The following is a 27,249-nucleotide window of genomic DNA, read 5'->3' on the forward strand; positions in this document are numbered from 1 at the left end:
GGTAGAGGTGTATGTGCAGAAAAAGAAAAGCTGAAAGCTCTTCCCCAGAAGTAGTGGAATCAACTACTGTAGATTTTTCCTAATTCCAGGATTTCTTTTGGGCTGGCCCTTGAGATGAACCCTCAGCAGCATGATGTGCCTCTGGAAGTCCCCAGACTGCAAGAAGTCTTTCCTTTCTCACTGAAGCTGCTAATCTCACAAAGACAAAAATCTCATATGCTTTAGGCACATCACCACAATTGGTACTGTGGGGCCCAACTCACTAGGGAAACCCCAAAGTGACATCAAAGTTCAAAGAAGCAATAATGGGGCTTAGCAGACAGACTGCTAAATTTCACTGGCAGATCTTCAAAGATGGTTGAGAAAGGCTGTTGTGGGGGTGAAGGAGACAGGACAAGATTATCCATTTAAATTAGTTCCAGAAAAGGGTGTAGTTTTGAGCCAGTTCTTACTTTGCTTAAGCCAGTATTAGCCAGTAAGAAGCTGTGTAGTGTCATTTGTTTAAGTCTCTTAAGCCAGCCGTAATTGGTAGCAGTAGTAGGTGTGACGCTCTGTACTTCGGGGGAACACCCTACACCCCCATGTTCATCTTTATAACATGATTGTGTGGTATCCAATGCAAAGTTTGTCATGTTGGGTGTCTTCGGAAGGCTCATAATGCACTGAGCATGGTTGTTATAGTAATTGTTACAGTAATGTTATAGTAAGGTTATAGGTTATAATTTTATGTATATAGTTATGAGGCTGAAAATGTATCCTCATGGCTTAAAGCAAACCCAGGCAATAACTCTCCAAGAACAGAGAGGCAGTTCACACCTCGTCAGGGCATGTATGGGACAAACCCAGCACAGCCTCATGGAAACAATGGTTTGAAAAAGTTATAGGCAACTGAAAACAGGATCTTAAATTGAGAAGTGTCGGGCAGCCTTAACTAGAGGCATAGCCATCAACTCTCAATCTCAGAAACTAGTAACTGGCGGCTACATGTTCAGTAGTTACACGCATGTAAATCCAGCTTAATTCCATTCAGTTCAGTGCCGTTTTGCACAAGCATAACTGAGAGCAAAGGGGCAAAATTCTACCACATTTACTCATATTGAGAAACCCCTATGCAATTTCAATTTGAGCAAAGATGAAAGAAGATAGCCTCCAATCTGACCCTAAGATTTTATTGCAACAAAGCATAATGGACTCAGTCCTTCTGTCCTAGTGAACAGGTTTTGGCTTTGGGTAGGGGTTCTCTGCTGGGGACAGATGAAGAGAATACTAACTCATATCCCCAGATTGTGACACACCACTGAGAAGTGGGAGGAGCCAGGATTTGGTCCAATATGAGCAAAGAACTGTAAAATATCAAGAGGGTACTATCTCCACTGTTCTGCATTGATTGTGATAGAAGTGCGTATATGGTTATAGGGAAAAAGAGATATGTAAATTACAATTACAAATCCATTTCATAGTGTAAAGCTCCACCCTTTCAGATAACTGAAGGGTTTAGAGAGGTGATCTGTGACCCCCTGCTCCTTAGCCTCCAGTCCTGCGTAAGGCAGGCCTTCCCCAGCCCACCGCCATCCCAGTAAAATGCACATTCAGTGTAATAGGCTTTAACATCAAAGCAGCCAAGCATTATTTTTCCTCCCTCAGGCTCCTAACGAACCATATGTTTCAGCTCTGCAAACATGTCTTCAATTGACACACTGCTTGCTTTCTTTTATTTTTTTTTAAATTGCCCCTCGAGGATCCTAAAGCAAAAAGGCATGCAGATGGAAAATATATTTTATTGATCAACCTCTTGTTCCACTCCCTTCTTCCCTCCCCTGCTCCCAACCTCCTATAATCAATCCCACATGGGTTTCAGGCATCACCATTGTTGATGTCTCAGTTAACGTCACTTCCTTATTACACAAAAGGAATTAAGAATTTTTGACAGCCGTTTGGAGAGTTTTAAAAGAAATAAACGACAAACACTAAACATTTTATATAGTGTGTGGTATTATTTTCAGTTGCAAGTATAAATATTGGCATTATAATACAAGACAAAAACACTTCAGTTCATTATGTTGACAAAGTACTTTTCTTAAGAACTATATTTCATGTAAGAGTTTTAAACAACCAAGAAACCAGAAGCCTGATCTGCTTCTCTGTGAAGTCAAATGGAGGTTTTCCCATTAACTTAATGGGATGAGGATCTAGTTCCTTAGAGAGGAAATGTACATTGTCATTTTAATTATTTAACAAAGCTGTGAAGATGTTTCCATTTTTTTCCAGAAAATAAAACAAAAGGAAAAATGCCTTTGACTCAAAGAAATACAATACATAAAATACTGAATGCAGTTATCAGATAGACCTGAGAAGAATTTCAGGAATACAAGTCTGTCTATGGCAAGATTTGCCACAGTGCTCTAAAGTTATCAGAAAGGCTTCAGAAAATAAAGAAAGCTATGGTTCAGTTCACTAGAGGTAAGTACATTTATCAACTTTTATATAAAATCTCTTCCATTCCATAACTCTTAGTAATTCAGATTTATGGTTTTAAAAGGAAGATTAGAAATGTGTAAATCTTGAAGTACCCATAATACGGCAACTGGGGTGCGAAACCTGCCCACTTCTGGCATCTTCAATAAACCATTCATTTCACAGGAAAATGTGGGCCAGATTCTCTACCCACATGATCTAATCAACCTTTTCTGTTCTTGAGATACAGGCAAACAGACTATGTGATGCTCCTTCATTTGAAGAAGTTAAAATGGTACACTCTGAGCTTGTAAAGCCTTTTATACTTGTGAATAGTCCTACCAAAGTCTATTTGCATGAGAGCGGACTACTCGTGTGTACAAGGGTTTGCAAGTAACCTGTAAAGTCAACCTGATATTGAGAAGGACGTTGAGGATCTTGAAAGGGTTCTGCTAAATTCACCAGCCACCATCATCAATGCAAGGAAGAGGTACTCTTCACTCTAGTGGAGAAACTAAACAGGACAGGAGATTGGCATTTCCCCCTCATTTGGAACAGAGTCTATTGCAACAGTATAGCATTAGGATTTATACAGTTCTAAGCCCTTCTCAGCAACTCAGGACTTGACTGCTTGAGTCCAAGCAGTGCACAGGTGTCCAAAATAAAGAAATTATTACACTTCATACTAAGTGGCATTGCTTTCCTTGTGGAAAGGCAGCGACTGGCATGGTATGAAGATGGGAGCACCCTGTCAGCTGAGCAGTGATCCCTCCACATCAAGGTTAAAGTATATGTTTTCCCTTCCCTGGCTGTTTCCCTCTCTCCCCCTGCCCTCCTTTGCCTCCCTCTTTGGGTTGGGCCTTTTCAGTTTGACAGCTTGAGGTGCCCTCTCTCTCTGTTCATCTCGCCTCTTCTGGGGGCTGCTCCAGAGCTTCCTTCTACTCTTATTATGGAGACGTCTACCTTTCCCTCTCTCTCTTCCTGTATTCATTTATTCTCTCCTTTCCCAGCAATGGTACCCAGTCAGTTCTGACACCATGCGGTGCAGGCAGGAACCCAAAAAGAAACGCATGCTTCCAGCAGGGGCAAGAGTTTTGTCAATGACAGAGAAAATCAGGACCACTTCCAGCCGTAATGGGATCTACAATACTAATTCCAGTACAGATATTACAAAGCCATTGCCTCTGCTCTGTGGACAGAGGGTTTTACCAAGGCTTCTTCGGGGCTGTCAATCCCTCATCTCTCACGAACATTAAAAAACTGACATGCTGTACATTGAAGAGAATTGTTGACTACCTCTGCCTTATGATCTGTGCTGGACTTCTGCCTTCATGTTTCTTTCTGTGAAAAACTGAGAAATAAATCATAATGTAAGATGCCATTTTATTTTCACTTTAATTCATACATTTATTTTAGCAGTAGCTGATTGGAAATATTCATATCCCTTAAATTACAGGGCGGGAGGAGCAAACAGCGACCAAATGGAAAAGAAGGTATAAATTAGAGAAGTCTTGTGTCTTAGCCAATGCTTTTAAAAATGAGGGTCTGACTGCCCAGTTCCTTAAGCTCTTTTGCTTCAGAGGGAAAGTCATGCTGAATACAAATTTCAATGACTGATTAAAAAAATATAATGTATTAAATATGCCAGTTGGAAACCTTGCCTTGAATTTGGAAGTAGATTAACCTTCATGAGCATGAACTAATTTTACCTCTGATATAAGGGTTTTTTAATCATTAGATGCTGAATTTCTGGCAGCAAAATATATTGGAAATAACGTTAAACCATTTTGAGAGGACCAATGCTGGACGACGCTTTTACAGCTGTACGTGATAATTTCATTGTAAAGACACATGTGACGTATCTGGCTTAAAACTATAAAGATGATCTTTTTTTCTCAATCCCATGCCAGAGCAAACAATGAAAAATCATTTACAAATATTTGCCCAGTGATCTGATTGGGAAAGGGTTTGATAGTCACACTAGCAACATGAGTCACAAATGAAAAATAGCACTGCCGCTGACTGTTACTAGCTGGACAGGCGCAGTGTTAATGGGGGAGTTTGCGGTAACTACCATAAGTAAAGTAATTTATTTCTTTGTATGGTTTTGCACCCCTTACATAGCTCCCACAGTACTTATACCAATCATTACAACAGACACCCTCTGTATGAAAACTGCACAGTTGCAATGTTGGGCAAATCCTACTCTTATTCAGTAATAAAGTGAGATGAAGTGTGAATGCTGAGGGCCAGATTTTGATACCTAAACTCATGCTCAGAGTGTTTTCTACAGTTTTGACTGCACTTTCTCTGCCCTGTTTTCTCCAACCCCGTCCTGCTTTCTCCTAGTCTCATCATCTCTGCCTCATTCCTCCCCTGCCCCTCACACCCTTCTCTCTCTCCAGGGGCGGCTCTACAAATTTGGCCGCCCCAAGCAGTCATGCGCGGGAGGCGACCCGGAGCCGCGGGAGCAGCGGACCTCCCGCGGGCATGACTGCGGAGGGTCCGCTGGTCGCGCGGCTCGGCTGGACCTCCCGCAGCTGCGGGCGGTTCGCTGGTCCGGCGGCTCCGGTTGAGCTGCCGCAGTCATGCCTGCGGGAGGTCCAGCCGAGCCGCAGGACCAGCGAACCGTCTGCAGTCATGCCTGCGGCAGGTCCACTGGAGTCGCCGGCCGAGCGTCCCCTCCGCAGTCATGCCTGCGGCAGGTCCGCTGCTCCCGGAGCTCCGGTGGACCTCCCGCAAGCATGACTGCGGCAGGTCCGCCGGCCCAGCCTGCCGCCCCCCCGGGAAAGGGCCGCCCCAGGCGGGTGCTTGCCCCGCTGGGCTCTGGAGCCAGCCCTGTCTCTCTCTCTCTCTCTCTCTCCTCATTGTCTTTCCTGCCCTGTCCCCCTCAGTCACCTCTTCCCTTCACTGTCCCCTCTCCCTTCCTTTGCTGTTTGGCTAATCCCCTCCAACTAAACCCTATCCCCCACCCGTGAGAGAGAGAGAGAAATATTGTGGAACTACCAGGACAGTTGCAGGCCATCACACTGATTACTCTATGTGTATGGTATTTCCCTTTCTCCCACCTTTTGTCTCTCTTATCTAGTTAGGCCATGTCTACACTGGCACTTATGTCAGCAAAACTTTGTCACTCAGGAGTGCGAAAAAACACACACACACACCCCGAGCAACATAAGTTTTGCCGGCATAAGCACTCGTGTGCACAGTGCTATGTCCGCAGGAGACGCTCTCCCACCACTCGTTGAGCTGTTTTTATTATGTCGACGGGAGAGCTCACTCCCATCGGCATAGAGTGGCTGCACGAGCACTCTCACAGCAGCACAGCCGTATCGGTATAGTTGTGACGCTGTAAGCTTTTAAGTGTAGACATTGCCTCACTACACTAAGAAATTAGGTTGATTTTATAAAAGTCGATCTTTAGAAACCGATTTTATACAGTCGATTGTGTATGTCCCCACTAAGCGCAGTAAGTCGGCGGAGTGCGTCCTCAATACCGTGGCTAGCATAGACTCCCGGAGCAGTGCACTGTGGGTAGCTATCCCACAGTTCCCACAGTCTCTGCTGCTCATTGGAATTCTGGGTTAAGCTCCCAATGCCTGATGGGGCAAAAACATTGTAGCAGGTGGTTTTGTGTTCATGTCATCAGTCTCCCCTCCCTCCCTCGCTCCCTCCCTCCTTCTGTGAAAGAAACGGCAGACAATCATTTCACACCTTTTTTCCTGGGTTACCCGTGCAGACGCCATAGCACGGCAAGCATGGAGCCTGCTCAGCTCACCGCTGCTGTTGTGAGAATTAAACATCTTGCGCATTATCCTGCAATATGTGCAGAACCTGGCTAAGAAACTCCAGCACGAGGACGATTGAGATGAGGACATGGACACAGACATTCCTGAAAACATGGGCTGTGGCAATTGGGACATCATGGCGGCAGTGAGGCTGGTTGATACAGTGGAACGCCGATTCTGGGCCCAGCAAACGAGCACAGACTATAAATTCTTTAGGGCAGGGATTGTCTATTACACCATATTTGTACTGTGCCTAGCACAATGGGGCCTAATCTTGGTTGATCCCTAGGCACTACCCTAATAAATAATAATAAAATGCTGATTAGCATCTTGCTTCACAAACAGTACCATTGAAATCAGTGGGTCAACTCTTGGAGTAAGGCACTATTCAAGGTGATTAAGGATATCAGAATCTGACTTGGAGTAAATGAATTCTAATTGTCCTGATGTTTTGCAGACATATACTTCTTGGTACATACTTGGGAGCAAGTTTTGTTTAAGCTAGCTGCTTGAGAGACTGCCTCCCTCCCTGTGCAATACCCTAGCACCCATGACCACTGTGGAGACTTCAGCTAGCAGTCCCCTTGTTTAAGAAGAAAGGGATTAGCAAGAGGACATTGTCAACTGCAGGCCCTGAGCTTTGGCATTAATTTACTCTCCCTTAGTCCACCAGAGCCCAGATCTAGATCTAGAGGGTTTTATTGGGGCAGGAGTCCAGGGTACAGTGTGAATGATCCGGTGGGGTTTCTGGGCATGGATAATGAGGAAAAGTTGCTTGTGGATGCTAGGGAAGGATTTTTACTGTCCTTCCACTATATACCATTAATGTCCATTCATTTTTAAATCTATATTCCAGATTGTCAAGAAAATATGGACTGATTCTCCAATTAACATTCCCTTGATTATGTACCTGTTAAAATTTTATGTCCAAGGAGAGCCATCATTGTCACCAGGATTAAAATGATTGCTGTCAGCAACATGATCCTTACGGCGTTTTCATCATCTTCTTGACTCTGGGAAGATAATGCTGGGGAAAATGTATTTGTTGTTATGGAAAATGCACATCTGAGAATAAAGAATTTCTAAATAGTGACTCTATTCACTAAAGACATAACACTTGCTGCAGACCACAAAGTGCATTTCTTGAGGCTTCCAAACAAATAGCTGGAACTAGGAACTGCCATACTGGATCACAGTGAGGTCCATCAAATCCAGTATCTTGCCTCTGAAGTAGCCAGTGTCAGTTGCTTCAGAGGAAGGTATGTGAACACTGCAGTAGGCAACTGTGGGATAATCTACATGATACATGAGATCTCATCTTCATCTCTAATAGATAGAGATTGGCTTAAAACCTAAGGTTAAGTGTTTGACTTTATGCGGTATTGTATTTTTCAAAGAAAATGAATTACCAAGTCCCATGCCAGCACTCCCTCAGAGCTCTGCTGCCAGAATAATTACAGGCCTCAACGTTTTTAGAGTCAGGCTTCTTAAAGTGAACTGTGAAGTGCTTTTATGGTATAAGCAAAATGTGCACTAGGCATTATATATCTAAAGCTATGTTTTCAAAAGGTCTTAAGAGCAAGTGATTTTCCCATCTGCTTTTAACACTCCATAGGCCGTGCATGGTCTCAACCCTCACCCACTTCCTGAGATATGATTTTATTACAGCAACTGAACAATAAGATGACAAAGTGTAATTGGAGCCTTCTTCCCAGCTTGACTGCATTTTGAGTTCTCAGTTCAGCGCGTCTCCTGTTGTGCCTTGTGCCTTAGATCCAAAATCCCTGTCTCAGGGCTATCCCTGCTGTGAGCCCTGATCTGAACTCACTACTGCTTATTGCTAGGACTTAAACTCACACACAGTTGAGCCCATCATTGTATCTGAGAACTTTTCAAACCCTGAATGAATTTATCCTCGCAACACCTCCGTGAGGTAGGGAAGTGTTATTCTCCTTTGTACAAATAGGGAACTGAGTCACAGAGGGATTAAATGACTTGCCCAGAGTCACACAGAAAGTCTTTGGCAGTGCTGGGAATTTACCCTTGAAGGTTTACTGAGTTCCAGTGCCGTATCTTAGTCACAACATCACCCTTCCTCTTACTTACTGAGTAAAGAGAGCAGGATTTGACCCTGAAATCTGCAGTCTAGAAGGATGGGGACTGTTGTGTCAGTCACAGGAGACCCTGATTCTGCTGCCAAACCCATCTCATCTATTTCAATCTTTCATGTGACACATTATTAGTACTTACTGCATTGGATATCACAGATCTGTAGTGGAACAGAATAATCTACATCTGTCCTCCAGCCCTTTTAAAAGAAAGAAAAAATGGTTATTTCCCTTTCAACAATATGGTTAATGATCATTTGTTTTGGAAAAATAAATACTGGCATGTTAAGTTACTGAAATGAATGCAGATGTTTTTTTTTAAAAATCTGTTTAATGATTTAGCTTATCCTTGTGTCACTCTTAGTCACTTTCAGGGTTATAGAAGATATAGCTACTAGGGGATTTTCTATTGGGATGATTGTCTGATGGAAAATAAGGGTTCCCTGGCTGACTTTCTAGATGACCCTTGTCACAATAGCCTTCCAGGCCAGTGGCCAGAGGCAGAGCACCAGAAGAACTTTCCACCCCCCCAACCCCAGGCCCATCTGATTCAGGACATTTGTTTTTCCAAAAAGTGATTTATTTATTTTTACAGCGTGCCTAGCATACTTTTGGGTGCTATACAATAATAGTAAAAATATTTCTTAAGTTTCTGGTTTAAATACTCACAAAAAACAAATGTAACACTCGCTTTCCACGTGGAATCCAACCTTTGAGTTTCAAATTCATTTTCTCTTAACATATCTGTTAGTAAAACTCAGTTGTACAGATACATGCTGGCATTTTCGTACATTATTTGCCCAGCTCTGTTTCAATAATAGTCATTTAAATGTGTATCGGTGCACTTCTGCTGTATCCTGTATGTCTCCTTGTTTACTATTGTATATAGATGCCTGAATGTACTGAAGTCCTTAGACTTGTTTTTTAAAAAATGTTAATACATTTATTTGTTACTTCCCTCTGCCCTTCTATCTGTAATCTTTCCATCATAAGAGTTTATGTAGATGGAGGAGTTAATTTAACAGCCCTTAATATTCCACTGTTTGCCATCTACAAAAATAAGAGCTCAAGAATGGTCCTCTACCTTAAATAATTAATACAAGCTCAGCAAGGGACAATAGCAGCACATTCAAACTATTCATAATGCTCTTTGTAACCTACAGCTGGGTCATGGCCGGAATTGGCTGGGAGGAGGCAGCTGCAACACTGCCTGCAGTTTCTTATTTCCATGCCAGAGTATATTGTTTATTTAGCGCAGAGTATATCTACAGATCAGCAGACCTACCTGAATGCAAACTTGTGAGCCACATATTTCACCTGAAATATTGACAGATGTGGGATGAGAGTCACCCTGGTGAAAACAAAGTGGAAAGCTGTTAACTCCATAGCTGTTGGGCAATCAAAATGCATTGACTCCCTCCAGCTCTTTGGCTTTTTTGTCAGTAATGTTACGTATTTGACCACCTTAAAATTTATAGCAGATTGGTTTCATTATTGAAGGTTCTTTTCCTTTTAAGGACTTCCCTCCCCCATGGGTACGGAATGCCCTGAGCACAGTGCATCCAGTTTGGTTCTGCTGCACAGGAGGTGCAGGATTTGGGGAACCCCTGAAGAGGGCCCATATCCCAGCACATTATGGAGCACAGCACTGTGTCTAAGTGCATAAGGTGGATTTGGGGGTGGACCAGGAAGGGAGACTGGGTAATGATCCACTTTCCATTTCCCCCACACGCCCAGAAGGGGAGAATGCCAGTCATAGAGGCTGCTAAAGATGGGAGGCTATGGCAGGGGCCATCAAAGGCTTCTACTTGAACTCCATGGCCTAGCTGGGTGTGCTCCAGATCTCCCCATCCCACAGCCAGCTACTCAGGCTGTGCTCTGAGAACAGGATTACCCTGAGGGTAAAGTTGCCCTAAAAAATTGTTCTGCTGCTTAAAATATTGTTATTTGTGGCTTGTGCACAAAAAAGAAAATGACTATTTCTCTGGAATGATGGGCCCTACACTGCTTTTCCTTCCTCAGCAAAACTCCTGTCGAAGATAGGGATAAGTTAGGTAAATGTGGCCTTAACCCAACATTAATGTGAAGACATTAATATTGAGGCTATGAACAATTGTTTATGGGAACAATGGCTCAGTGTTAAGTCATCATGCGATCCTGGTGGAAATTGCTCATGGTCTTGGGGTGGGAACCATGTGGAATCTACGTGAGTTCCCATTGTATCGTCACTAAAGAGAACAGATCAATCTGTACCACAGGACTATGGAAACAATGGACATTTCTGAACAGACTGGCACTCTGTGTGATATGTCCAGTTTCACAATAATATCTGGCTCGGATCCAATCCTACTTAATCATTCCTCTTAGCCGTGAATTTTCAGTCATCTAAACTCTGGAAGCCATTAAAACCAGTAAGTCTGAATCTTGCTGTCCTTATTCAGGCAAAAATTCCATTGAAGTCAAGTGGTCTCCTGTATGTAGTGCTTATTTATTCTTCTGCTTTACGAATCCCAGACTTCTGTTTTCCCTTTACCGCTATTCTGTTTAGCTCAAATACATATGTAGCTATATTAGAAACAGCAACAAAAATACATTAAAAAAACACTGTTTAGGTTGCAAATCAAACACCAGAAAATTAGGAAAAGCCAGCTTTATGTTTGCCCACACCCAGGCACTGAATGAGTCAGGGATCATGTCAGGGATCATGTCGAAAAAACAGTACATCAGCATGTAATTACAGACTGTGTCATAAAATGCTTACGCACAAGGGGGACAAATTAAAGTTAAACGCAACTGCCAATCGGGTATTTCCCAACTTTCAAGTGCTTGACTTGACAAGTGCAATCTAAATAATATTCTTTTAACCCACAATTTTAAAATAGAATTTGTTTTTACCTTGCCTTATCCTTTAGGAAATCCTAAAATTACATTTTGCACATCCTCAAAGAACACTGAACAGTCAGCACTGCTACCATTCAAGCTACAGGACTAATTGCAGTGACTGGGGACAAAAGGGAGGAAATAGATTGCTGAGTTATGTGGTTGGTTGGGGGGAAGGGAGGAACTTGGGCCAGTTCCCTTTACACACGCACACTCACCCTTGGGAGTTGGGAGAGTTTCATCCCATGTGGTGCTCCAGAGGTGAGATGGGCCACTGGGCCCAGATACTTGGTTCAGGGCCCGGTTGGGGGAACCTAGTCTCACTCTCTTCTTCTCTCTCCTCCATCCTCCTGAGGAGTTGGAGGAGCTCAAGCCCTATGTGGGTTGCCAGAGGGACAAAGATGGGCCTCTGGGTCCCAGGGAAGTCCAGCCTGATTCCTGCCCCATGTGGTGCCCTCAGAGAGGGTGCCCAGACTAGACCAGCTCTCTCCTCTTCCCCAGCCAAAACATCTGCTCCATGAGCTCCCAGGACAGTGTCTGCTGCTGATGCTGTGCTGGCAGCAACATGAGGCCAGCCATAGAATGTTTGTGTATAATTATTATTTTGATATGCTGCCAAAACCTTCCTGAGGAATGTAATGGAGAGAGGAGAAATGGCCATTTTTAATCTCAGCAAAAGCTGATCAGAATGCCATGGGACAGGAAGAGGCACTTTGCTAGCCAAGGGCATTCTCCCTGCAGAATAACAAAGGCCTGCTAGAAAGGAAGGTGATGAGAGCTTCTCAAAAATGGTTGCAAGAATCCTTTACAATGGAAATGTAAATATAGGGATCACTACCAGCTTCCCCATAGCAACGCAGAAATGAATACATATATGGCCAAATGCATCTGGGATCAATGCTTAGCTACCAAGATAGGTGCCTTAGTAATGTAATAATAAAATAATGGACTTTAGATAACAGAAAATTCACTGATAAAAAGAATATTTTCCTATTTGAATATAGCCAGATACTAATGTGAAACTAGACATTCCATATGGAGCAGGTTTAGAAACACTCACTGAGTGCTCTAGTCTGGTGGGAATATGAGCAAACTACATGGAGTGCCTGTCACAAGACCGCATGCATTTTCCCCTAGTCTGCAGATGAATTAACCACAAGCTATTATTTCCATAACCATAAACAATGGCTTGCAGCCACAGTTACTGAGTGTAACACGTTAACAAGTAGAGGTAGCCAGGAATTTTCCAACAAAACGTTTTTTCCATTGGAAAATGCCGATTCTTCAAACCGAAATGTTTCGCAGAAACATTCTGGTTTCAATGAACTGCCGCCAACACCTGCCTGGTTTTCTGGTGAGCTGCTGCGGAGCTGGGACCTTGGAAGTCCTGGGAACCCTGGCTCTAGCAGGGTAGAGCCAGCTGCAGTGTAGATATACACTCAGGTCTAGTCCTCTGCTCAAGCTGGAGCTCGCATGGCTTCTAGAATCTGCATTCCAGGAGCGAGGGGCAGCCCAGGAAATCCCCAGGAGTCGGGGGCCGCCTAGGGAGTCAGGGGCAGCCAGTTGCTCAGTTTTGTTTCAGAACAACTGAATGTTGTTTCTAACTGAAACTGTTCAGAATTTCCTTCCTGCAAGAAATTTCAAAATGTCTCATTTTCATTCCAAATCAGAGCAAAACCTTTTTTCAAAATGTTGGAATTTCGCACAGAACAGAAATTCTGAGTTACAACCAGCTCTATACAAATATTGTTGGCTTGAGGACATTCCCACAGTTCTTTCTCACTGTACTTGTATAACATGCAGTGCATGACTCTCAGTGACACTAAGGCATCTTTACACCAAACTGGCAGAGAAAGGGGCCTTAGCTAGGGTGTGGGCATAATATATGTCCATTTTAACTTTCCTTTACACTGTTGCAAAGGTGTCTTAGAGTAAGTGAGAATCAGGCCCACGGTGCTTGCTAATTCTTCTACAAAATAAGGCTCATGGTATCCATTATCTTTAGCTAGATATATGTCCAAATTCACATAGGGCTTGCACTGGTGTCAGACAGGGCAAGACACCAGAACTTCCCCTTCCCTGGGGGACCTATGACTGGCCAACAAAATAGCCCAAAACATAGCCAACAGTGTCCAGAGAGTTCAAGGATAGGCTGTACAGTGGTGCTGCATCCACAAGGCAGCCTATTCCCTCAGGGGTCCTATGAAAAGCCCAGCAGAGCATAAAGCTGCCCTCCCTACCAGAAACCTCAAGGGAGATCAGATGTGGGATCCACTGTATGTCCCTGTCCTGTGTGAACCGCCTGCAGCACAGCAAATCAAGCTGGCACAGGGAGGTATAGCTCTGGAACACCCCTGCACCGGTGGTAATGAATGGGGCCTATGAAGGGCTCATATTTATAAATAGTACAACAACAAAAAACTACATTAAAGAACATTCAAGTTGCAAAGTCCAGCACTCAAAAGTCACTTCCGCTGGTGTGTAATTTCAGTGGGGTTACTCCTGTCTTACATCAGGGTGAGATCAGAACTAGGACTAAATGCTTTAATTATGGATATTGTTCCGAAGTGTGTGTGCCTGGCTTTTGCTGGTTTTGTACAGAGCTATGGATGGCAATAAATTCAAATTAAATATGCGGAAGCTGCCTTATTGATAGCAACTTCTGATAAGTAACGCATACCAACCGCTGAGACTGAGTGGCGTATTCCAACAGAGTCACATGAAGACAGCTGTGCCTTGTTACACACCAGCACTGAAAATTGTGCTTTGGTTTGTGACATGAAGGAGACTTGTGTCTGTTCTGCCCCGGCAGCAATTCTCATTTTCCAAGCTGAAATTGGGGAGAAAGGCTGTTATTTTTAAATGTAATCACTCACATAATGAATGACGTATGAGAGACTATGGCAGTAGATACCATGCTGTGCTAAAATGAAACCATTTTTATCAGCTTGAATACCGTCAACTGTTATATCAATAGCTATCTTGATTTTAACAGGTTATCATCTATCTTTACAAATACTTGATTTACGGTGGGAGTTTACAAATGGAAAACCTGCACTGTTAAATATTATTGATGCAATTCATAGGACATAACAACTTTACTCGATGAGAGAGGTTGTAGTCTAGTGGTTAATGTAATACAATATAATTATTAATTTCTCATTTTAATTTAATAAAATAAGTTATTTACCTGGGAAATTTCCATGAGCAAATGGGCATCTAACCCAAGAGCCTTGCTTGGTTGTAAACTGAAAATAAAGAAAGCTGTTAGAGGAACAGAATTTTGCAGTTTGAACTTGTGGCTACAGATCCAGCTAAAGCCAGTCACTGAATTCCAGAAAGCAGCAAGGGAATTATTCACAGCTTACCTCCCATGTTATGCTCCAAGCTCTGATACTCACTAAGGGCCTAATTCTGCAAACATTTATGCAAGTGTTTAACTTTACATTCCTATGCAGTCCCACTGACAAAAAAATCAGTTGCTTAAAAGCATTTTAAAAATAATAATAATGAGCCAAATACTTACTTCATTGGCTATTTTGCCTGAATAACAGAAGCACGATTTGCTCCAGGGATGCATAGCACAAATATTCAAAGAATTTACCATTACTCAAGTGCATAAAGTTAAGCACATGCTTAAGTGCTTGCAGCATGAGGGCATAAAATGTTCTATTCTGCTTTTTTGCATTGTCAGTTTAAAGCTGTGCAGCAACCACTGCTATCTCTTAGGGAACAGTAATTGTCCTGATTTCTTCCCCTTAATGAATATTGTTTTATTTTTATCTTGAGTCATATTTCCTTTAATGGCTGACAGTTTTATTATTCTGTTTTATGGTCTTGATACTATATTTTCAAGCCTTCTGCATAAACATGTGACTATCATTAAAGCTGCATATGGTAAATGTCCATGATGATACCGGAAACACATCCAACCACACCTCATTTTATATTTCACTGCAAACTCAGAAGTCAGACCAGGTCCACTAGAAGGTCTGGAAACTTTTCCTGTGTGGATATAGAATCCAACAAAGCCATACTAGGGTGTGGACTCAGGTGAACACTAGGCAAATAGTCATGCAATTTAATGTAATTTGGTTCAGCTTTACCGATGAAATTCTTATGAGGGTTGGAGAGACACCGAGTCTGAAGTTTTGGTATTTTGAGTGTCTCAAGGGCTGTTTCTCTCATCTGCAGTTGAATGCTTGGAATACTGGCTTTGAGGGCCTGATTCTGACCTCACTTCCATTACTGTGATATTAGTGTATCTCCATTGATTCCCACGGAGTTACTGCCAATTTGCACCAGCATGAATGAGATGAGTCTTGAATTCTGTATGCCTGATTTTCCACTGACTTCCACCTTGCCTAGCGATTTACATCTGTGCAAAGTCTGTGTAAAATACTACCCAAACAGAAGCACAGAGCTGCACACCCACTTTGCCCAGGTGTCCATGACTACACAAGGCAATGGAGAATCAGGCCCTGAATTTTAATTTCAGTTTTGGTGGCAGGAATAGGTACTAAAGACCTTCTCCTTAACAGCAAGGAAAACAGAGCAAATGAATAGCAATATACATTGCTTTTTATCTACGTTTTCTCATTCTCAAATTTGCCATATTGTGAAAGCACATCTCTATTAGCCATGTTATGCCATCAGCTTTAAAGCCCATTAAAATAAAAAAAAAATGCCACAATATGGTCCCATATGAGCCATTTTTCATTTCTGACATTTTTATTGACTTCCATAACACAACATCCTCCTAGTCTAATATTTCTAATATCAGATATTAAATATTTCTAAATATTTATAATATTCTAATATTTCTTATCCTATTTTCTTTTCAGGGGTTATAAGGTAAAGAGTATTCTTCCAAAAGATTATTAGTGATGCATCTTTTGTAGCTGATACCTGCAAAATGAGGAGGGACGGTGTAAATGGTTAATCTACAAAAAAAAAAAGCAATTTACCTTCATGCAAAGTCTTGGATGAGTGTCTACACGGGAATATTTTACCTGCTTGAAAAGAGAATGCACAGAATTAGTCAGGTTTACAAACCAGTATCAACAGAAAGAACAAACCACTTGTACAATTGATGTATTAGAAAAGGAACTGAAGATGTTTTCTTTTTTTAAAATGTGTTAATCAGTTAATCACATAAAGTAATTTAATAATTATAATGGACCAATCACTACCTTCAATAGGAGTTTTCACTGAATAAAGGTACCAGGATTTGATCTGGTAATACCTAGTATGTGGTTAGCACTTCTCATTTTCAAAACACATTACAAACAATTAATTAATTTTGAAGTGAAATGTAGTTATTTTTTTTATAGTATGTTTTATACTATGGGTCATACTCTACCCTCATAATTAAACAGGACTTCCTATGATGTCAATGGGAGATTTGTGCAAACAACAGGAGAATATGACCCATTAAATCTAAACCTAATTGATTTGGTAATAACTTGCTTTCTTTAAGTCAATAACAAACCGATTACACAGCTCTTGTTGTTTCAGGCCTTGATTCAGCAGGCCATCCCTGTTCAGCAAAACACTTACGCACATGTTTAAATCCCCTTCTGAATTGGAGCCTTTGTTTAAGCCCATTCCCATTCAAGAAAGCACACAATCATCTGTTGAACTTCAAGCATGTGCTGAAGTCCCACTGACTTCAATTAGGACTTCAACACATACTTAAAGTTTAGCATGTGCTTAAGTGTCCTTCCAGAAAAGGATGCTTTTTCTGAATCAGGGCCTCAGTTATTTTTCAAGGGCTACATCCTTCAAAGACTCATTCAAATGAGTGATCCTTACTCATGTGAGTAATCCTATTGAAACCAATCGAAGTGCCCAAGTAACAGCTTGCAGTGTCATGACCTAAGTTTGGTTTCAATGCTGTAGACAGTTTGAGGACAATGTGAAGAATGTCATTGGCTGCACTTCTATACCCAGACCATGTCCACAACTCAGCTCCAATCCCTTTATAAAGAAAAGAGAAAGGAAAAAAGGGGGAAATGAACCCTGCATTTGAACATTAAAATTAGCCCAATAGCAACAATGGGGAAAGAGTTAAATGAAAACACAAAATTCACAAAGGCATTTTTATTTTAATATTCATCTTCCGGTGGCAAATCCATTGTCCGTTTGAATGCTGGGTAATTTTACAATTGCCAAGCATAGCAAACTTAGGCCTTGATTCTGCAAAGACTTATGCATGTACTTAGCTGTAAGCACACAAGAAGTCCCACTGGGATCACTGACATGTGTGACATTAAGCATACATGCGTTTGTGGATCAGGGTTTTATTAAAAGCTTGACATAAGGACAACTGTAAAGGCTGAATAATGACTAACCACCTGGCCAGGAGTTCAAATCCTTCCAGTTTCAGTATTGCCAGTCCCAAATATTCAAAAATCATGAATTGGTCCCCAAATAATCATACGATTGGCTCAACAATTATGAGACTTTTAAAAATTAAGAATTTGCGGTTCTTTTTATTTGCCTTCTGGTGTTACAGCCTTTAGGTGTCACATTTTCAAGCTTTTCTCCACAACCATCAGAGATAGAACCTTACTTTAAAAAAAAAATGAAAGCTGAGATTCTCGTCTAACCATATGACTCCAGAATCTGGGGCTTTAGGAAAAGCACTCAGGATCACAAGTTTCATGATTAAAGCACAAGAGTTGGCAACACCTACTGAGTTATAAATTATCTCTTAGTTCTGAAAATAACTTTTCAGAAAGGATGAAGCCACCCACAATTTCAATACCAACAAAAAGCAATGAGCCTGATTCTTATTTACACTAAGGTTCTTTGCACCAGTCTGGGAGTGGAACGGGACCTTAAAGTGGGTACAAATGTAATTGTGCTAATGCTAAGGTGGCATTACACTGCCAGTGTGGTGTAAAAGGGCTTTACTGTAAATGAAAATCAAGTCTCAATTATTTTAGGAAACAAAAAACTTGTTCTTTTAGCAAAAAATTCTAGGTTCACAAGAATTTCTACCAAGAACCATTTTATCAACAGCGTGTATTCAGTTCTCTGAATAACTCATGCTGGTATTATACAATAACAAACTGAGTGCTGTATAAGAACCTGTGTAGATAGGATAGAACAAAAACAAGTATTTGCAACTGATCTTATTCCATATCCTAGTTACTTATGTTATGCATTGGATTAAGGATATCACCCTTAGTCTTACAGTCCTAAAGATACTATATAAAGCTTACTTTCTCTGGAGCTGTAGTTGATGAGTTTTGTAGATCTACACATTGGTCATTCGACTTTGTTAACCTGCACAGGTTAACAGTGACGTGCACAGGACAGGCTGGTTCCCAGGCTAGTGTTTGGGTGGCTGGATTATATACAATGCTATCCCACAGTGCCTTTGTATCTATGCACAAACAGTAGAAACATTATTTGAGATTAATTAAATGAATCTAAATTATACTGAAACCAAAGATTCATGCATCAGCACTTAAAATAAAACCTAAGGGCCAGATTCTCTATTCCCCAGCTTCTTGGGTAATCATTTCCATCCATGCAACCTTGGCTCAATCAGAATGGTAGCATTTTTCACTGACTTTGTAACTGTAAATGACTATGCAAGAGGGCATGATAGTTGCAAATTAGACTCACTAGAGAGAGAGAGCAAATAAACTCAAACTAGGAGGTGGAGTTCTGGGGTTCTGAATAATTATTAGAACTAAGTGAATAATTCCCACAAGGAAACCGATCTGCATAATTAGTTTCTTTTTCTCTTCTCTGAACATCACAAGCAGACTGCAATTTCACAGATTTATTCAACTTATTTTTTTGTTTTGGGGGGGCGGGGTTGTACTTTATGGTTTGCAAACAGTGTACTGCATACTCACTGTTGAAAACTGGAGCTGTCTTAATTAATTGTGATTAGTTTTGTCTCTGATTGGATGAATGTGGAAGAATTTCCAGCATGGAAATTTAAAATTGTAATTCTGCAAATACTCATGCAAGCAATTTGGAAATTCGGACTTGTCTAATACCTAATAATAAGAGGAAATTACATTTCTGCTGGTAGGTGCACCAGTAAAACTAGGTCATTTGAATGTTCACAAAAAGGTGAACACAAGTACTACCCAGCATCATGGGAGATGTAATTTGGTTGAGAAGCCCAGTCTATAGGGGAGAATGGGGGCATGAGGAACCCGAACTTCAACTTCCCATGAGGTGCAGCAGCAGCTGAGGTGTACACAGTTTAATGCTGAATCGACTCAGAACAAAACATTTTGATATTTCCTAATCAAAACCTTTCAGAACTATTTGTTCTGCCAAGAGTTTTGGTATTCTGACTTTTTGTTCTGGTTTGAGATAAAAGCATATGTTGAAGTATGAGAATTTTCCTGCAGGACAGCAACCCTTTACCACACAAAACACTGAAAACCTATTTCATTTTCAGTTGTTACCACTCCCCCAAGCCAGATTGTGACTTCAGTGGAACTACCTGTGCGAGTAACTGCTCACTCAAGGAAGAGGTTTGCAATCAGGCTTATAGTCTGCAAATAATCTTACATTTATTATCAGCTTCCTATTTTTTTTATGCACCATAGTCTAACCTTTAAACCTCTACACGCTTTCCTTCATGTCATCTCCTACTCCCACTCAGGTTTCCTCTGATCATCCCTATTAACCACTCCCACACTCAGTTCTTCCCCTTCCTTTATCCACCCTTTACATTTGCAACAGCCTCCTCCTTCTTATCTGCCAGACCCCTGCCTTCAAATACACCTCTACCCCGGTATAACATGACCCGATACAACACGGATTCAAATATCAGTGCTCCGGGGGTGGGGATGCACAGTCCGGCAGATCAAAGCAAGTTTGATATAATGCGGTTTCACCTATAACACGGTAAGATTTTTTGGCTCCCGAGGACAGCATTTTATCGGGGTAGAGGTGTACTTCCTTAAAGTCCACTTTCTTCATGAACCCTTCCCAAAGCTGAGCTCCAAGCTGTTGTTTCATTCTGGTCTCCTCGTGCTTGAATTAAGAAACAAAAATTATACTAATAGGGCCAAATTCTGCTCCCATTTACACCATTTGATATCAATAGAGTTACCTAGCATTTATGTTGGTGTAAACTGAGAGTAGAATTTGGCCTATTAGAAAAAATCTGATGAAAAATATACATAGTAATACCTCATTTTAAGAATTATTTTCTGTGTTACAAATAAAAACTGTCACTTCCTAAAATGCAGCAATCCACACAGTGTCATTTTAGATACAAGCACATTTAAGGAGATGGTACATGTCAGGAACTGACTAATAAATACTTAGCCATGCAGTAATTACAATCTACTTGCCATTTTTAAAAGGGCAAAGTTGTGTCCTCCTTGCATCTGGGATTGCCGACCAACCCTGCAACCCAAATAATTGCCATTAGCTAGTCAATTATATTCTCAAATCAGCTATTGTTGAGGCAGTTCAACCCACATATTCAAAGTCAGAACACATCCAAACAACCCAGCCACAGAGATGTGTCACAACAGCTGTTGGATTATTCTGGTTTTCTTTCATATTTTCCATAATCTAATGTCTCTGTTTGATTTTCATTTAATTTACTTGACATTCCAATTTAAGTTTTATTAGTAGCAAACTCTTTTAAATTCCTGAAATGACACAATATCATTTCTAATATGTAACACTTGATTTATAAATTTTGGGCCCCAAACCTACTCACGTTAAAGTCAATGGCCATTGACTTCAGTGAGTTTAGGATAGACCCTAGACCTTTTTACTGGTAACCAATTGAACACTTATATCCTGGTCCTGCAAACACATATGCATGTGAGTAGTCCCACTGGCTTCATTATTTAAGCATATGTGCAAGCTGAAACTATACAACTGCAGAGTGGGAATAAGGCATACATTTTTAACATGAGGATAATTAACCAATGGCCAATTTACCAAGGGTAGTGACGGATTCTTCAGCACTTGCCATTATTAAATCAAGATTGGATGTTTCTTCTAAAATATCTGCTATAGGAGTTATTTGGGGAAAGTTCTATGGCCTGTGTTATACAGGAGGTCAGATGAGATGATCTCAGTAGTCCTTTCTGGCCTTGGAATCTATAAATATAAGTGTCTGCAGGATCAGGGACATAGACTCCAATAGCCACGGTTGCTAAGCACCACAACTCTCACTGATTTGCTAAGCATGGCTCAGAATCTGGCCATTTATACTACAGAATTTGCTATAAAGAGATTGTCAGGAATAATGCACTTTTGGTGATCTCCTTTATTTAAGGCTCGGATAGATGCTGAAGGTTATCAAAATATTTTACCTCAATGCAGAGACAAGGCAGTAACTGGGAATATTGCAAGGAAGTTGACTTTAAAGACTCCTTCCCTTTTATCTGTAATTAAATAGAAGATGGTGAGTCCACTAATTCTATCCAGTAGCTGGCTTTCAATGAAACTACATATAAAATATTAGGCCAGATCGTACAAATACATACATATGAGCAACATTACTCATGTGTGTAGTCCCACTAAATTGAACAAGAAAATAGTCCCAGCCTGTAATAAATTCTTACTCACCAAAGCAAATGACCCCACATCTTCACAGGTAAACCATTTGTGACATAAACGAACATAATAGTCTTGGTCTTGAAGAAAGTCTGATACATTCACAGATATGGTTTTCCTCGCCCTGTCCACATTATAATCCAACTTCCCAGCTGAGATAGGAAAAAAATGAACACATTAAGTTATTATACATCAGTTCCTAGTTACGTTGTCAATCAACACTGATTTTTTGTATGAGTATTCCCCCTCATATTGATACATATTCATTCAATGTATATTTAGGTCCACATAAATATCCTCTTCTTTTATGCTATTTAATGATTTTCATGAGATTGAAGTTCAGAGCCATCCAGTTTAATTTTTTTAACTGACATTAACAGTTATCAGGCCAAGATTCTGTAAATTCTAGAACTTGAAGACTCTAGTCATGTGTTGTTCCCCCGCCTGTCTCTCCCAAAACTGATTATGTGGCTAGAAAATGTTAATTTTTAAAAAGATGTGCAGCTTTCTCTTAGGCCAAAAACATGTTTGACTCTCGGAACAACAGCTTTTATTGCCAAACCTCCACAGGACAGGAGAGCTGGTTGTTGGGAAGGTTAATTTCAGTCTAGCGGTGGGGTCCTCTATGGTGGTCTAACTAAGAATCTTCCCTGCCCTTGCAACTATGGTCCAGGATGCACAGAAATCTGTTTTTTTTAATATATATTTGTGGATATTAGCATATGAGTGGGAGCATAGTGAGCAGAGTGGCATCACAATTAACTTTTTCCTGATATTCAGTCTAAAAATTTCTTTGAATAACTCCTATGTATACTCCTTGTGGTCTTTGTCAAAGCTGCACATGCCATTGAGAAAATAAATATTTGTTGTAGCAGCATCAGTCTGCTACATGGCTTGTGGGATGATGATTTTGCACAATGGTTCAGTTCTGGCACTAGAATGTGTTACAGACTGTACTATCATCTAAGGAACCAATCAATCAACTGAAATAGGGATTAGAGTCCTCTGTAGAACCTTTGAAGCCTGTGGTTGGCACTAGAGCAGGTTGGGAATTTTCCATCAGAAAAATTAGGCAACAGAAAAACGCAGTTTTCAAAATCCAAATTTTCCCATGAGAAAATTTTAATTAAAAAAAATTGTCAAGAAAATATAAATGAAATATTTTGATTTGGGTCAGTTTGACCCAAATCAGAATATTTTGTTTTGTTGAACTGATCTGAAACATTTAGTTTCAAATCAGTTCAACAAAACATTGAACTACATTTCCCTATCAGCACACTGCCTTATGAGACTTATATTTCTGATCACCATATCGCTTATGAGCTGGGCTCCCCAAAGGATTTCATCTCCCATAATACAATGCAGATTTCCCTCTGACTGAGCTGCCTGGTACACCAGATAAGTCACATGACTCTAGGTGCATCATGGGAGGGATGGCCAGGGAGCCTAGCCCATAGGAAAGAATGGGGTATCAGGCTCCCAAACAACAACTGCCATAAACAAAACATTTCAACTTGGGGAATGTCAAAAATGTTTTCTGTTGATCAAAAATATCAAAATGAAACAGTTTTAATACTTTCACAATTTGATACAGATCACAATTTTTCAGAATTTCTCTTCTGCAAAAAATTTCAAAATTTCTACTTTTTGTCACAAGGACAAAAACAAATATTGAAACGTCAGGCTTTCTGGATGGACAGACATTCCAAATTTCACTTAACTATAGGCGGGGCATAGGGACTTTGCTGGTTACATCAGGAATCAGTTATATTGGAATTTAACAAGGACATCTGCCTGCTGCTTTTCATTATTCATTGTGTTACATTGTTCAGCATAAAGTTGTAGCTTTTATCTTCCAATCATTTGTGTCCATTCATTCATTTGAAGAATGGCATTGATAAACTCTACACCGTCCACCACAGCTGACCATAGTTTTATGTTCCCCTCAGAGACATGCAGTTTTTGGGGGTGGGTGGTTGAGGGCTACAGAGGTGGAAATGAATAGACACACTTCAAAGGATACAAATTTAAAAACAGGTCTACCCTCAATAAGGTTGTTTTTTAAGCCTATCAGCCTTGACACTGCCCCTTTAAGCTCTCTCTCTATAAAGTTACACTTTGAAGCAAATGGGCATTGTTGGTACATGTGATTTTCATTCAACTTTATTCACTGTACACACATGACTAACTTTCCATTGCCCTTTAAGGAGCAAGCATATGCTAAACTTTTGCCCCTCTTTTTGTTGGTAATGCATCATAAGGTAAGTTCTTTGTTTACATAATCATATAACACTTGACACAGGGTTATGCCATGTGGGAAATAATTATTTTATAAACATGCATTAACCACACTGAAAGTATAGAACAATTTAATATACTAACTGTAATAGATAAACATGCAAGAGATCCCTCGTCATGTGGATCTACCATAAGATTTTACAGGGAGTTGTGGGTGCTCATTTTAAAAATGTGTTTCTTTCCCCTGTTGCTGTGTGAATGATCCACACCAACAACAGGAAAAATTGACTGATTGACAATATAGAGGAAATTGTGAACCTAGCTGTATATAAAGTTCTGTCAAATGTTCAAACTGAAAAATCACAGAAAATGCTGGGTTTTTGCCTAATCTCTTCCAGTTATAACCATCCTAAGTGTTACTTGTAACAATAACAGGTAGAAAAATATTCAGCATGATTTTTTTTAAATTGACATACTCCAGCAATAGTCACTATTAATGTAACTGATGTCAGTAGGAATACTCCCATGCTAATTAAAGGCTGCAGCAGAGGTCCCTGAGTGTATACCTGGAGGCCAAACCTGTGTGTGTGAGAATGACAGAGTGTGTTAACCCCACTTTTTTTATCTATCTACTGTTTCCAAGTCAATATACCCAACCCCTTACATTTGGCAGAATACTCCATGCTCTACCAGTTCTATAATTTTTGTTGATAACAGTTGGAAATGCAGAAGCTATTATAGATTTACAAGTATAGAAATATAACAGGGAATGGTCCATTGGAATACTTGGCAGCAGTAAAATATTTATCCATCTTGCATTGCTTGACTGTATGCAACTGTACAAGCACAATGACAATGTAATGCATGTCCAGTGATGCTCAGCTCACCAAAACAGACTGGAATATGTTTTCCCACATCATTGTTCCTGCAATCTGCAAAATATAGAACAAAAGTTTTCAGCAGTGCCGAGATAACTATATACCTACTAGAAGCCTCTCTATCTGGGTATTTTATGGCTTTTATCACCATAGTTCTGAGCACCTCCTAAAAGGAAATTGCTCTAATGCACTTAAGGCTCATCCCCTTGTTCTGTTTGTTGGTTTGTTTGTTTTTGAAGACAGAACATGTATGTCCAGTACAAAGTCATAGAAGACAAAGGCACACAGAAAGTGCTTCCTTCCTTCTCACCCACTGATTACTTCTCACTAGTATTAATGAAGTTATCTCACCAGTGTTGGCCTTTTCTCACTACAGATGTTCACGAGAACCTTAAACAAATTTGCCATCTGGGCTATTACACCGTATTTTTTTATCCATTGTTACCTGCAATTAATGTAAGTCATTCCTCCCTTGAAAGAAACACCAATAATTTCCCAACATAATTTATCTGATGTAAATGTTTGTGAACATTTCTCATGCTGATTTCCTCTTAGGTCTATTGTTATAAGAAATATATTATTTATTTCCTAGGTAGTTTGCCTGACATAAAGGTCAGTTTAGACCCTGGCAGATAATTTGTGGTCAGAAATTGGAGTCTTAAGGATTGATTTAAACATGCACTTAGCTAGCTCTATACATCTCCAAGGTTGCTTCCTAGACTTAGCATTTTTGGCTAAATCAATACTGGAGAAGTCTTTTGTTTTCTTTTTCCCATACAATGCCAGGAGCAATTTTCCAGTGTATATTTTTGTTCCTTCTTCCATGTAATGTGGTATCAAATAGGGCTTTCTAATAACCTGTTTTTCATTTATGTTCACATTATTTCTCATGCAATAAAAAGTGAGGTAATGTAACATGAACCTGAAATGTTTGCTAAACATCCCAAGGTTTTATATATATGGTAGAGCTGTCAAGCGATTAAAAAAATTAATTGTGATTAATACCATGATTAATTGCACTGATAAACCATAATAGAATACCATTTATTTAAACATTTTTGGATGTTTTCTACATTTTCAAATATATTGATTTCAGTTACAACACAGAATACAAAGTGTACAGTGCTCACTTTATATTTATTTTTATTACAAATATTTGTGTTGTAAAAATCAAAAGAAATAGTATTTTTCAATTCATGCAAGTACTGTAGCTATCTTTAGAGATCTCACATTGGTACCTTCTTTGCATTTTGTCAAATCTGCAGTGAAAGTGTTCTTAAAACGAACAACATGTGCTGGGTCATCATCCAAGACTGCTATAATATGAAATACATGGCAGAATGCTGGTAAAACACAGAGCAGGAGACATACTATTCTCCCCCAAGGTGTTCAGTCAAAATTTAATTAACGCATTTTTTTAACACATGTCATCAGCATGGAAGCCCATCCTCTGGAATGGTAGCTGAGGCATGAAGGGGCATACAAATGTGTAGCATATCTGGCACATAAATACCTTGCAATGCTGGATATAAAAGTGCCATGTGAACACCTGTTCTCACTTTCAGGTGACATTGTAAATAAGAAGCCGCAGCATTATCTCCCGTAAATGTAAACAAACTTGTTTGTCTTAGCGATTGGCTGAATAAGAAATAGGACTGAGTGGACTTGTAGGCTCTAAAGTTTTACATTGTTTTGTTTTTGAGTGCAGTTATGTAACAAAAAAAATCTAGATTTTTAAATTGCATGTTCACGATAAAGAGATTGCATTATGGTACTTGTATGAGGTACTTCTACTTGAATTGAAAAATATTATTTCTTTTATCATTTTTATAGTGCAAATATTTGTAATAAAAATAATATAAAGTGAGCACTGTACACTTCGTATTCTGTGTTGTAACTGAAATCAATATATTTGAAAATGTAGAAAACATCCAAAAATATTTTGTATTCTGTGTTGTAATGTAAATCCTTATATTTGAAAATGTAGAAAAACATCCAAAATAGTTAATACATTTCAATTGGTATTCTTTTGTTTAAGAGTGCAATTAAAACTGCGATTAATCGTGATTAGTATTTTTAATAGCGATTAATTTTTTGAGTTAATCGCATGAGTTAACTGCGATTAATTGACAGCCCTAATTTATGGCAACACATAACAGGATATAATAAAATCTGTGAAATGTCATCTGACCAGTTTTATAGACAAGTAGCATGCACTGTGCTTTAAATAGTTTGGAACTATTACTATCATACCTGTGTATACAGAAAGAAGTAGTATATCAAAACATTAATTGAAAACAAAAATCTTCCCTAGAAAGCCCTGTGCATTTCTTCTGAATT

General features: G+C 40.0%; 1 protein-coding gene across 4 annotated transcripts in view; it reads right to left on the reverse strand.

Moving 5' to 3' along the window:
• Positions 1-1,974: 1,974 nt before the first annotated feature.
• IL17REL (interleukin 17 receptor E like) overlaps positions 1,975-27,249 on the reverse strand; it is a 60,508-nt gene continuing 35,233 nt past the window's right edge. For 3 of the 4 annotated variants that reach the window (XM_044997606.1, XM_044997586.1, XM_044997617.1), the window contains 13 exons: positions 24,919-24,963; positions 21,806-21,945; positions 21,550-21,621; positions 20,569-20,623; positions 18,460-18,623; positions 16,198-16,245; positions 14,421-14,478; positions 13,915-14,060; positions 9,636-9,701; positions 8,493-8,550; positions 7,153-7,269; positions 3,751-3,805; positions 1,975-2,968 (listed from right to left, as the gene is read on the reverse strand). In XM_044997606.1, coding sequence (XP_044853541.1) covers positions 2,929-2,968; positions 3,751-3,805; positions 7,153-7,269; positions 8,493-8,550; positions 9,636-9,701; positions 13,915-14,060; positions 14,421-14,478; positions 16,198-16,245; positions 18,460-18,623; positions 20,569-20,623; positions 21,550-21,621; positions 21,806-21,945; positions 24,919-24,963 — 1,064 coding nt within the window. In that variant the 3' untranslated portion in view covers positions 1,975-2,928. The remainder of the gene's footprint in view (positions 2,969-3,750; positions 3,806-7,152; positions 7,270-8,492; positions 8,551-9,635; positions 9,702-13,914; positions 14,061-14,420; positions 14,479-16,197; positions 16,246-18,459; positions 18,624-20,568; positions 20,624-21,549; positions 21,622-21,805; positions 21,946-24,918; positions 24,964-27,249) is intronic. The other variant, XM_044997597.1, reaches the window with a different exon arrangement.

Source organism: Mauremys mutica, chromosome 1 (assembly GCF_020497125.1).
Source record: "Mauremys mutica isolate MM-2020 ecotype Southern chromosome 1, ASM2049712v1, whole genome shotgun sequence".
In the NCBI taxonomy this organism is placed as follows: domain Eukaryota; kingdom Metazoa; phylum Chordata; order Testudines; family Geoemydidae; genus Mauremys; species Mauremys mutica.